At 48.1% G+C, this 12,541-nt stretch overlaps 1 protein-coding gene across 1 annotated transcript in view; it reads left to right on the top strand.

Annotated features, from left to right (window-relative positions):
- Positions 1–12,541, top strand: part of DCPS (decapping enzyme, scavenger) — a 31,894-nt gene that overhangs the window by 14,255 nt on the left and 5,098 nt on the right. Inside the window, exons 6-7 of the mRNA XM_085313427.1 lie at positions 3,583–3,728; positions 9,215–9,328. Coding sequence (XP_085169553.1) covers positions 3,583–3,728; positions 9,215–9,328 — 260 coding nt within the window. The remainder of the gene's footprint in view (positions 1–3,582; positions 3,729–9,214; positions 9,329–12,541) is intronic.

Below are 12,541 nucleotides of genomic sequence, written 5' to 3' on the forward strand. Positions count from 1 at the left end.
GTTAAAAAAAAAAAAAAAGAAAAAAAAAACCACAGGTGCATATGTTGCAACTGTCACTGTCCCCAGGGTGTGGGGGGCTTCGCTGAACTTTTTGCTCTTCCCTTTTCTTGGAGTATGAAATGAATTTGTGGAAACTTCAGCCTAAGGCTGAACTTGGTATTTTCTTACCGCTTTTTTTTTTCCCCTGCAGTGCTTTGTGTATGTCTTTTTAAGCAAGGAGTGGAAGAGCTGCAGCCTCGTCTTTTGCTATTACATCATCCAGCTAGAAGTGCTAATCGAGTCCTGGAAAACAACCTTGTTTGAACATGTGTATGGTGGGAATCGGACCAGACTGCCCTTGTGGTTTGCATTTTCATATTTCATGTTACCAGCATTTTCCTGTGGATTTCATTAAGCTGGGTTTGGCCCAAAATGAAAAAGCAGAGTCTCCCAGCTTGTGCAGTGCTGACCTTAAAGGAAAAAAAGGAAAAATAAAAAAAAAAAGAACTTTAAAAAAGTCCTGGCTTTAAGAACAAATAGATATTTAAAGTCAGTGTTAGGGGAACACAGTATACTAAGCGTGAAGTGTAACTGTTCTGTACCGCAGTGAATGGTTTGGCTGGCGGTGTGTAGCCAGCGGCCTTCACAACGGCGGCAAAGCCGTCTTAGACCTTGGCGCAAGCGGGGAGTCGGGCCCCGGGTTGTGTTGTCTCCCACGTGCGAAGGATGTTGAGTTTAGGCACAGGTCTCGATACGAAAATCAGAATCACAAGGTGGCCTCGAGCCCAGAGGTGTGATTCCACCTGGAAGGGGGGAGATGAGGGAGAGGAGAGACCAGCTCTGATAGCTGATTCGCATCAGCAGTGCCGCAGCTGTTCACACGGGTGGTACTCCTCCCGCTTCGTTCAGATGGAGGCGGTTGCCGTTCAGCATTTGTTTAGAGTTGCAGTACATTTTACAGCATCTTTCCATTAGCTGGGAACGCATTGGGGTTACGTTAGGTTCTGTATCGCAGATCTCATCTTGGCCAAAAGAGGGATATTTTCCAACCGGTTTGCAGCTGCAGGTCACATTTAGTGCTGCCAAGGTCAAAGCTCTCGGGTCCGTCAGGTGCATGCTTGCATCCTGTTTAATGGCCTGGAAAGTACCTGGTCAAGTTTTAATCTCAAGGTAAACAGCAGTTATTTTTGTCTTGTTAGAGAGAGTAAATAGCTAAATGCTCTTTTGCCAATTGCAACAGGGGGACAAATTGAATCTTGCAACCCTTTCTTCCCTAAGCCCTTTTCCTGGCTGTATTAATCAGTTGTTTGCTCTGGATGTGCTTGTGTGTCCTTGACCTCTTGCTTTCCTTACTCAGAGGGACTCAGAGCTGAGCGTGCTTATGGCTGGGAGCCCTCCAAAGGAGCAGTGCCAGCCCTTATCATGTTGGTGTGCCCTGGGAAGTCGTCGGGGTCTCCTCTCTCTGGCAGAGATGATGCAAGTTGGGATTTGTACCAGATGAATGCTGCTAGTCACCATGCACAAGGAGGTTTTGTTCCTGTGCGTCGTGTTTGGCATGGGGAATTGGCTAGTCAAGAGATTTGCCTTCAGGGCAGAGAGGATGGCCTGGATATCATGTGGCTGCTCACGAGGAGTGCAAAGCTGTCCCTGACTCGGCGGCTGAAAGAAGCTTTGAGAGGAGTTGAGTGATCGTTTCCATGTTGTGTTGCATGTTACTTCTGTGCTCCTGTATCCCATCTCCCTTCTCTTTTCATGGATGAGGAAGATGTCCTGGCACTGCTGTCCCACTGGTGCTCTGCTCCTTGAGGCTGGGTTGTCGGTGAGGTGCTGGGCCGTAACGGAGACCCCTACCCAAACAGCGTTGCTAATAGGTGACCGAGATAATGTAGCCACGCACCGAGACCTGTGCACTTCTAGGTGCTGCCATCTGCGCTGCTGTCCGTTTGTCCTCGGAAAGGCTGTCTTGGTCTGTTTTTTCTGGTTCAGCTGTCGTTCCACTTTGTTAGCTGAATGGAAGAAACCTTGGCCTAATCTTTCTGTCCTTAAAGCAGGCAGCCTGAGTGCTCTCGCACAGCAGGCTGTTCTAAGAAAGAGCCTCCAAGCTGTGTTCAATTCAGTCTTGGCTCTTACAAAGTTGGGTTGCATCATCGCAGAGCTGAAGTGGGAGCCAAGCTCCTTCAAATCTGGCTATTTACAATCAGAAAGCGGCTCTAACGGCCTTCGTCCCTTTGTGGGAATTCAAGCAGCTCGACCGAAGCTACGCACACCCGTTCTGCACCAGGGCTGAAATAGTGGAGGGCTTCCGTTGTTTTGTCCTGGAAAGTCATAGTTACAGTGGAGTTAACAACTGTAAGCTTGGATAAAACCATACAGATTAGTCTATTTGAGGCAATTCCTCCCCCGCTCCACGCACATACCCTCAACAAATAAACTTAAGAGAAAGTTAGAGGGCTCTTCCCGCTCTGGGAGTGCGGCCCGGTCGAGAGCATCCAACGCAGAGATGCTTGGTGTCCAGCTGAAGAGCAGCTGTTGGAGTCACGAGTCAAATCTCCCTGGCACTGCTGCGATCTGTTCCTGTCGCCTAGCTCATTACTAGCAGTTACCCGCTACTACGGAGTTAACAGCTGACATCTCGGTAATTGCTCTGCAAAAAGCACCAGCTCGTAGATGTAACCTCAGTGGTTAGGCTGAGTGTTGCCCTGAGACCCAAACCCTGTGGGGGTTAGTGCTGCAGGCAGACTAGTGGGGTGTTTAGGCGTTGACAATGCAGGGGTTTTCTGAAAGATTCAYGGGGCTGGCCAGCATGCCTGCTGTCGCCTTCCGCTGCGATGGGCTGTGGTGTGAGCGTGATGTACCCAGCCTGCAGCATGCGGTCGCTTCCACCTGAAGGCAACGTTCACCCACCACATTTGCTGGGTGGGGTCCCCAACTTCCCACAGCGCCCGCTCTCCCCCCTCCTTGCCAGCCAGCCCTGCTGCTGGCTTCCTCGTGCTATGCCTGGGGGAAGGCAGGTGTGCCGGTGCCACCTTGCCTGGCGGCTTCTCAGGCCAACTCCTGGCACTGCGCTGCCGTGTAAGGTATGCGGCTCACRGGATGTCTGCTTCAGTGGCTGCAGAAGGCAGCTGAGCACTTGCTTGTTAGTGCCTGGTTAGCTTCAGAATGAGGAGAAAACACCTCTGCCCAGGGTGGTGTTGCTGCGCTCTGTTTATACCCTGGCTGTTGACTGCACATAAACTCTTCTTCGGAAACCCCAGCTCTGCCCCGTTGTTGCTGTCGCATCTGAAAAGCAAGTGTGAGAAAAATACTTACACAGAATACCATTCCACCCAAACTGGAAATACAGGCTCTGAGTATGGTGTCAGCTTATCGCTTTTCGGGTCTGTAGCTGTATGAGTATTTCCTTCTAAAGAGCAGTAGGAGCTCTGGTGTGTAACGTATTTGTTTGCTTTTTATGTCAGTTCTCACCACCCCCCCTCCCGCTATTTTAATGGTATCTCATTTGAAATGTGTTAGTGTAACATTTATTGGAGGGAAAACAGACTTATCATGGACTGAAGGAGATTTCATCTCTGATTATAACTCTGTAAACGTTTTTATTTGTAGAGATAAAAACCACAGTGGTGTATCCTGCCACAGAGAAACACCTTCAGAAATATCTCCGTCAAGAAGTGCACCTCATCCGAGAAACCTGGGAGGATTACAAGAACATAACGCTGCCCTTCATCCAGTCCCAGAGCTTCAGCATCCAGGTACGGGTACTGCTGTTTGCCTGTGTTATCCAGGACCCTGCATCTTTCCAGGGAAATAGAGAAGTCTTTCAGACAGTGGTGTGTGCACTACTGGGCTTTTCAGTTTCTTTGATCCTGCCTTTGACAAACAAAGCTGGTTGCGGTTGTGCCAGTATTGATACGGATTTGGGCGGTTGCAGTAGAGCGTGGGAGAGAAAATTTTAGCTCTCAACTTTTGAGTTTTTGTTAGCAGCCTTGGTTTTGGTATTCGTGTACACAGCCTGGCTCTTCCCTGTCCCCAGCCTATCCCAGAGGCTGTACCTATAGGAGCACAAGTAGCCTTTCGAGGCCTTGTGCAATTGCATTCCTTGCATATTTGATAGTCTTTCATTCCTCCAGACAAACCAGAAGTGAAAATGTGCCTTTAAGGCAAGAAGCTCTGCAAAAGTTGACATTTGCAGGAGCCTTAGGGACAGAAGCAGGGCTCTGGCTGTCTTTGGTCTTCCTCTTTAATGTGCTGGGCCATCAGATGTCTCCTGAGAAGCCCAGATCGGAGACAGATGAATTGAGAGTCCTTTCTGCCCTTGTCTCCCTGTTGGTTGCTCTTTTAGTACGTTGTCAGCTTGGCAGTGCTTCACCCTCTCTTCATTCTGGGCAGCCTGTTTCTCAAACATCATCAGCTGCAGACTGTGTGGGGTGATTGAGTTGTGATGCCTTGGAGTTGCTACCTGTTCTTTTGGAAACATCCACTTAACTCTTGTGCTTTCTTGAAAACATCTGACCTTTGGGATAAACTCAGTACTGCTAAAACAGGACTTTTTTCCTTAAAATCCCTTGCTGTCCCCATCGTTTTATCTCCCTGTGGCAGGTGGCACTTCTGCCTTTTTACAGAGAAATGATATCTGCTGTGGATATGTCCAAAGCTGCCTTTCTCAAGCTTTCTGGAGGCTCTCTCTGCTGGGGTGTGACCCCTTGTCTTCAAGGGTGGCTCCCTGGGTGCCATTTGCAAGGCTTTTAGGAGTCTCCTGGGTGTGGCGGAAATGGGAAGACCTAGAGTGCCCGTGGATTCCTGCATCACAGCTTACTGTTAGTGCTTTGTGCACAGCTGCTCTGCCCTTTTGACTTGCACAGAGGCTGTTCCACAGGGAGAAGTTCAGTATGAAGTGGTCACTGCAGCAGAGGAAGGTTTTGAGTCCACTGCTGGGTCTCCTTTTAGGCTGTCTCTATCCCTCTCATCCTTCTTTAGAGAGAGAAGGAATGTGTCTCTAGTCTATAGGGAGCAATTCTTGCCAGCTTGTGCAGAAGGGAGAATAAAATGAATTCCAGCAATGCCAGGCTTACTGAGTAATTGGTTTTTGCTTTTTCAGTGCATTAAAAGCAACTGATTTGCTTGTGCCTCTAATCTGTACAGCCACTGCTGTGAAATGGAAACCAGGACACAACCTGAATGGCTCTTAAAACTAGCCAATGGCTTCTGCACGCTCTCCTCTGTGATGCTGCCTCTGCAGCTTGCTGAGGAGGGAAGCGTGTGCTCTCTGCAACTGACTGCAGGTGAGGATCTCCGGAGGCTGTCCATTAAAAAGAACCTCCTTTTTTTTCCTCAAAAGAAGAAGAGGGAGGAAAAAAAAAATCTTGGAATACCCACAGCATTCCCTCCCCACAGACCTCTCTCYTGTTGCCTTAAATAGCGGCAGAATGGTTAACAGGCTTTGGGGATGTGATGTCTGGTTTCTAATCGCTTGCAGATGAACGTGAGTCTTGCTTCTTGCATCTAGTACTGGAAGGCACCTTGCTAGCTGCAGCATATGCTCAATTACTCCTCATTTGCCTGCTTTTGTTTGCTCCATCTTTCAGCTTTCCTGCCAGCAGTCAGACTGCAACACCAATAACTTGCAGGAAGCATTTATTAGCTGGAGGAAGACAAGAGTGTGTTTGTGCCAGAAAATGATAGCAACCTGCGCAAATGTTTTCTCCATGTCTTTGCTCTGCAGGCTGTTAGGTTTCCTATTTTAGCAGCTGCCTTCAGAAGTTGCTAGAGTGAGGCCTCTGTGCCTGTTCACCGAACGCTTGCGGGCGGATTTCTGCACCGCACAGATGTGGAAGCGCGTTCCCACTGGCCGTCAGGAGAGTCTGTCTCAGCTGAGCTGAGAGATCTTGGCCGGCACAGTCTGGTGATCAGGCCTTGAGCTCTGGGGTCTGATAAGGGAGTTTCTTGTCTTTGTCCGGCTGGTTTCCACTAGAGGAGGAAGAAGAAATGTGAAGGGCAACAGAAGCGTGGGAGGGTTACAGAGGAGCCTCTGTTTGCTGCTGGGATGAGATGTGAGTTCAAAATATGGATGACTTCAGCACAATAGTTTCATTGTGGTGTCAGGCTCTGGATGTGTGTTGTCCTCCCCGGGTTGGTACTGGCATCGGCCAGCGCTCCCAGCCGATCACCTGCTGATCATATGAGGCAACACTAGTTTAAAATTTAGCTCATCTGATTAGTGGGCTTACTAGGGTGCTGAGAGCTTGGCACTGCTGGAAAGAGGAGGCATAAGGAAGTAAAAGGCCAACTTTTATTTCCTGCTAAGCTTCCTGCCCTGCTTTTCTTCTAGGGTCACAGAGCACAGCGATTTTGTTCCATGCCTTCCAAAATCTCTTTGAGAATCTAATCTAATGTAAGATGTTGCTAGGGAGAAAAGAAATTTAAGGAGAAAAAAAAAGAAAAAAAAAGAAAAAGGATCAAGGGAGGAGAGGTTTGTTTGTCCCTAAGGATATATCCAGGTCATTTCACAATGATATTAAGTTTTGATTAGATTAATTTAACTCCTGATAAAGTTCCCCCAAAGGATTTTCTTTTGTCTTGACTGTGTGCACACCATCCACTGACCCAGTTTGCCTGGTGTGTGTGCTGCTGGTAGATTGGTAGTGGTTTGGTTCTTCCGTGTTATTACCTGCTTAGAATAACAGAGATGCCTCACACCTAAGCTTGGTGGGAAGATAAGCATGACTGTGATCAGTGTTACATTTGGCTTAGCCTTTTGTCCTTGTCCTTAAGACAACAGCGGGTTTTCTTGCAAACTAATTCTCTCAGTTAAGACTTTAAATTTTCAGAGATTAACTGGGAGGAAAGCTTGCGTTTCAAAACAAGTTAAGTAAGCCTTCAAACCCCAGCCAGTTCTTCCACCTTGTCTTATCTTCTCGAGAGCTGGTTGATGTTGCAAGTCTTCAGTAAGACCCCAAGGTGAGGTYAGAAGCATTACATAAGACCCCAGGACTGTTTGCATTTAGAAGAGCAGGTTGTAGCTATTTCTGTAAAACAGGACCTTTATATTTGGCGAGGCACTGTGTAGAGCTGGTGGGGGGCTTRTTACTAGGAGCTGGTGTTCCTAGACAGCAGTGTGTGCTCCTCTTTGTTTGAGGAGCTGTCTCAGGGATGACTTTTAACCCTGTCCAATAGAATAGGTAGCTTAATCCAGAACTGTAAAAATGCATTTCAGAAATGTAAGGAAGGGTGCTTAAGCTCAGGTTTGCAGCAAGGAAAAGCTGTTCTCTAGAGAAAAGGTGCTTTCTACTACTCTTACCCTGCCACCTATCCCTGTTCTTTCCCATTTCCTAGCAGAAAGTTGCATCATCTGCGGACGATGCTTTGCTTTGACGGTTGTGCTCCAGCAAGAGGTATCTCTGAGATCTGAGGTCCCTCTTCCTGCTCTTCTCTGGCTAACCCAGCTGGAGTTGCCGAGGGTGGCTCCCCTGGCTGAGGAATGCAGGAGAATAATGAGAGCAAGAATTACAGGCAATCTGGATTTTGAAGCTTTAAATATAAAGGAAGAAAGGTGAGCTGTTTTCTAATCAGTTAGGAAACCAAGTGAAATACGTTGCTTGGGGAAGCACAGGCCTTTTATATTCACCCACAGGACACTAGCTGCCAACAGCAGGAGCTGTATCCAGCCGCCGGCTCCCAAGCAATCTGCCACTGCCTTTTTTTTGAATGGAAAATCATCCGAGTTTCCTTTCCAGTAGGAATTGTAAAGGTTTCAGCACAACATGGGAGGTAAAAGATGTAAACAGGCACAGAGCTCTGAGCAGAGCAGTGAGAGGAGTCTGCTGCGCCCCGGAAGAGTTGACTTCCAACCCTGAGTGTCTCACTGGGGCCTGAAGTGGCTGGCTTGCTCCGCAAGCGGCATTGCTTGCCGTGTYGACAGGAGGCAGAGCGCTGTCTCCTGCTGTCTGTTTCTTGGCTGGGGAAGAGCTCGTTGTGGCTGATGTGTCTGAATGCTTGTACCTGTTCACTGCCAGTGTATCAGAGCTGGTGGAGGAGGAGGAAAGTTGCTGCCCTTCGAGGTTTCGGTGCTTGGAGCAGGCTGCGGCCGCCTTCCCAAAGGTGGAGGCATCCATGTGTGGCCCTGCCTCCCGGGACTGCTCCAGGGGGGAGCGATGAAGGCTCCTTGGTCAGCACCGGGCTCTGCTCTTGGCTTGCTRGGGTTAAATCAGCAAGGTTTGAACGCTTGACTACTTATTTTGTTGTAGATACTGAGTCACACTGTGGCCTTCTGCAGCGAGGCCTCAAGGCACYAGGGAGTTTCCTTTGTGCTTTTCACTGTTTTCCAGAGAAAACTCTCACTGTGTGAGCTTGCTTAATGCTATGATGAGCAATGGACCTGGCTTGTTTTTAGAGCTTTGTTGATGACAAGCAAGACCATCAGAGGGTAATCTGGCCAAACCCRCAGGACGAGCTTATAGAGGTGGCATCGCGGACAGTTGTGTTAATGGGAAAGGCTGCAGCATGAAGTGTTGACCAGAGGTCGAAGTGTTGACCAGAGGTCTTAGCCCTCGGCAGGGGTTCAGCCCTGCAAATGCAATAGCCAKCTGAGTTGGCCTATGAGGCTGCAATCAGGCTTGCTTAAAACCAGTTAAAGCCTTTTTGGGCCATAAAAGAATATGGGCTGTCCGAATAACAGGCAGTAAGTTCCGTGTATGGTTTTTTGTTTAATAAGAATTTCTAGAGTGGTAAGGCCTGGGATAAGAGACTCAGTGCTGTGCACTTGCAGATCTGATCTAGTTCCTTCTGCAGACTCAGTGTATGGCTTCTAAAGCAGCCAAATCTGTTTGGAGTGTAGTTAGACCCTGTCAAGGAGAATTACTTCCAAATCCTATTAAATGCAAATATAACAGGTTCTATAGTGGACTAAACCATTTCTGTTCAATACCTCATCTCCAGCTGTAGCCAATTCTTAATGCTTGAGAGGAAAACAAAAATCCCTGCMTAATTCAGCAAGCCAGTGTTGCAGTGCCATGCAGTGGGGTCAGGAGGGTATTTTTCACTTAAGGTGCTCACAAGCCTCTGGTGTATGTTTGAGGGCTTTATGTTTAATTAACTACATATTATTGGCCAGGAAATTATGGCCAACTTAAGTTTTTWAAAAATATTTTACTTGTAGTCAATAGGCATTAATCCATGAGCTTGGGCTAAATGTGCCTGAATATATTTCTCTGCTGGCTTATAAATCRCATTTCTTTTTCAGTGGGTCTATAATATCCTGGAGAAGAAAGCAGAGGCTGATCGAATAATCCATGAAAACCCAGATCCTTGCAATGGCTTTGTTCTAGTTCCAGACTTTAAGTGGAATCAAAACCAGGTTTGTTTGTTACTCTTTACCATGTCTGAAGGGATACTGCTTGTTTAAAGGTAATGCGGGAGAAATGGTCACTTCCTGTTAATAGCACATGGATGCAAATTTTAGTAGGGGAATGTATCCTTCCTGTTCACATTGCTATTAAGTAATGATTTGCCAGTTAAATAATGATTTGCCAGTGATTCAGGTCTTCTTATCACATGCAAATTATGGACACTGCAAAACAGATAGGCTCTTCTCACTTGTTCAGTGACTGATGCTAACAGCTTCAGTTTCTTTCCTGCATTAGCCTAAATGTTCTTGTAATATCTTTGAACTTTGAAATACACCAAATCCAATGGTATATTTGCTCTTTATGATTTTGTGTTGGACTTTGTAAGCCTAAACTTTAGACATAAATCAGACAGATGTGTTTTTTTTTTGGTTGCTTCTATTAACTCTCCTCTGCATGGTATTAAAAAGATGGCTGTTAGCTGATGAACAGCTGCTTAACTCCTCACTGGAGTGGTCACTTGTTGAAATTCAGAGGTTTTAGCCCAGGCTGTAATCTTGAATCGAGTGGCTCGTTATTTCCTTCGACTCTGACTCAGATTCATGCGGTACTTCTGTGGTCTGAAGACATCAAGGTCTGCCGGGCGCCCATGGAGATGAAATACCCAGAGTTGCCAGTGGAGCCAAAAACGTCCCCTTCATGTTTCTCATCCTCAGAAAGCTTCTGTGGGTGGCAGTGAGGGAAAGCTACCGTTCGATGAAAATCTGCAGTCGGGAGCTAAAAATAAGCCCCACTTGTGAGCCGTTAGCCCAGCACAATTTTGTGTTTCTCTTGCTGAGTGCGTGCCAAAGGCAGATGAGGAGTCAGAGGAACCTATTTCTCATCTGCTGCCGAATTGTTCACGGCACAGCCGTGGGTGAAAGGTTAGGTGAGGACATGAGAGTAAGTTGCTGCAGAGGGTAGTCTAGATATACGGTGAATTCCCCCCCCCCACCAGCTTCTCCAGAAATCCCCTGCCAATGTGTGTAGAGAAAACTACCTCAAATTACTGCTGCTTCACCAGAAGGTGAGAGCTTGTGCGCGGGGAGTTTTTGCAAAGCAGGTGATCTACTGTAAGCTTGCAGYCGTGCTTACTGTTGTGCCTGCTTTCGTGCCTTTAATTTCAGGGCTTCTGTCTGCCTTCTGTGTGGGTGGCAATAGCAATATTTAGCACTCCTAAAAGATGCAGTGTGTTGCTTACAACTGGCCTTCTGCTCCCTTGCTCTGAGCAAAGCCTCTGGAACTGAATATTGTGACTCTGATCTGTCCTGGAGACAGATGGGCTAGAAACTCTGCTTCAGGTTTTTTCTAGGGACTTGCTGTATCCATGCCTCGGAGCTAGTACGGTTGAGGAGCGCCTRGGTGGTGGCATTTGTCTTCACGGGATGTTTCTCTGTCCTGCTGCTGCTTTGCAGACCAAACAGCGCCGTCTTGGTTTGCTCCTCGCAGGCTGCCATCTGCGAAGGCTGCTCTGTCTCGCCGTGCCCTCGCCCTCTGTGGAACAAGAGGGCAGTCGCCGCTGGGGCAGAGCACGCCTTTAAGCCTCCACTATTTCAGGCTCTGCAGGAGCAATGACAAAGTGTTTCGGAGCTCAGGGCTCTTACGCTCAGATACTTTCTTCTCGGTGATGGGCACTTCTGGGAGTTGCCAGTTGCTGGACACTTTCTGAGCTTTAAAAACAGGACTAGACTACTGGATTGTCTCTTAGTAATTTATTACACCAGCAAAGTGCTTCGGACTTTATTTTCTGCGTCTGCAGCCTTTAGGATGTATGATCCTCCGAGCAGCCCTTTGCACTGCCTGTCTCTTTCCCAGGAAGACAAGTGAATRTCCCAGCAAAGGGTGCTGACTTCTGTCTTTGGGCCAAGAAATTCCTCCTTGGCCCTGAGCAGCTCTGAGTGAGAGCTGAACCCAGTAGCTTGAGGACTTCTGGTGAGCATCAGTTCCTTCCATCCTCTAGCCACATCCCACCACATAAATGAGGCTTGATGTCACTGATGTTCACAGCCTGGTGCAAAATACCGTGTTTGAAGGCAGCTTAGAAATGTAAAAGGCCTGGTAGATTGCTGAGCTTGCTGCTAGCAGTATACAAAATGCTGCTGGAAGAGAGAGGTCCCTTATGAAAGGGAAGCGATGGAATCAGAGAAGTGTTATCTGAGCTCTCATAACAGGCTTTTGTGTGCAGTGTGGTCTTCTGTGTTGAGCAGGGTACACGCACGGCTCCTGTTCAGCATGAGGTTGTCCTAAGAAAGACCAGGATTGGTCTCTCCTGCCTTGCAGAAAGTTGGATGCATGCTCAGGAAAGAGGGAATGTCTTTCAAGCTGGATGTTGGTGTAAGTGAATTACATCCTGAAAGACGCAACGCGTTCGAGTCCGACGTGTCTCCGGTCCTAATGTATTAGATTAACTTGGGACCTGTCAGAACAGATCTCATCACAGCAGCTGCTCTTCAAAGCACTTGGATATTCTGATTTCGATTCATCTGATCCGCACGCTCTGCGGGTGGCATCCTGGAGCCGCAGGCCACTAAATTAAATTACGGTGCTAGGTAGGGCTCCCAGCAGGATTTTCCCAACTTCCCTGGAGCGAAGGCTTAGAAGTCTGTTCAATAGCACCGCGTTACCCCAGCTTAGCTCTTTGCCYGCAAATGCTGCGTATTCACCTGTAATTATTGCAGTCAGGTGGATGGGAGGAAGATTTCTTTCTGTTTTGAAGTCTTTCCACTTGCTGGCGACCTTGATGTTCTGGGAGCTGAAATGGCTGCTGCTACTCAGCCTGTCAGCCCTTGATGCTGGTTTGAGTTGTATTTTTTTTCTTGGATTTTACTTTTTGTTTTCTTATGTGTCATTTTTCTTTGGTATTTACTCTGATGTGATGTCTGGGAGTTGTTTGCCTGCTGCGATTTGGCCYGCGTCCGCAGGGCCAGCCTTGCCCAGCGGCTCGGCCGAGTCCGGCCGGCGAACTGCGCTGCAGCCACCCTGCCCGTTGCGCTCCTGCCCGCTGGCGTCAGGTGAAGGGGGAGGTTTGGCTTGGCCGCRCGGGAGAGCCCCAGCGTCCAACTCGTGGCAGGGAGTGCCTGCAGTCATCACTCTCCACCGYTGAGCTTTGGGCTAGCGGGCGGCTGGCCAGGGTCAGCAGGCTACGCTTGACATTAGTAAGCTGATACCTAAAAACGTCCGCAGTG

Source organism: Rhea americana, unplaced genomic scaffold (genome assembly GCF_003343005.1).
Source record: "Rhea americana isolate MKP2758 unplaced genomic scaffold, rheAme1 scaffold_385, whole genome shotgun sequence".
Taxonomy (NCBI): Eukaryota; Metazoa; Chordata; class Aves; order Rheiformes; family Rheidae; genus Rhea; species Rhea americana.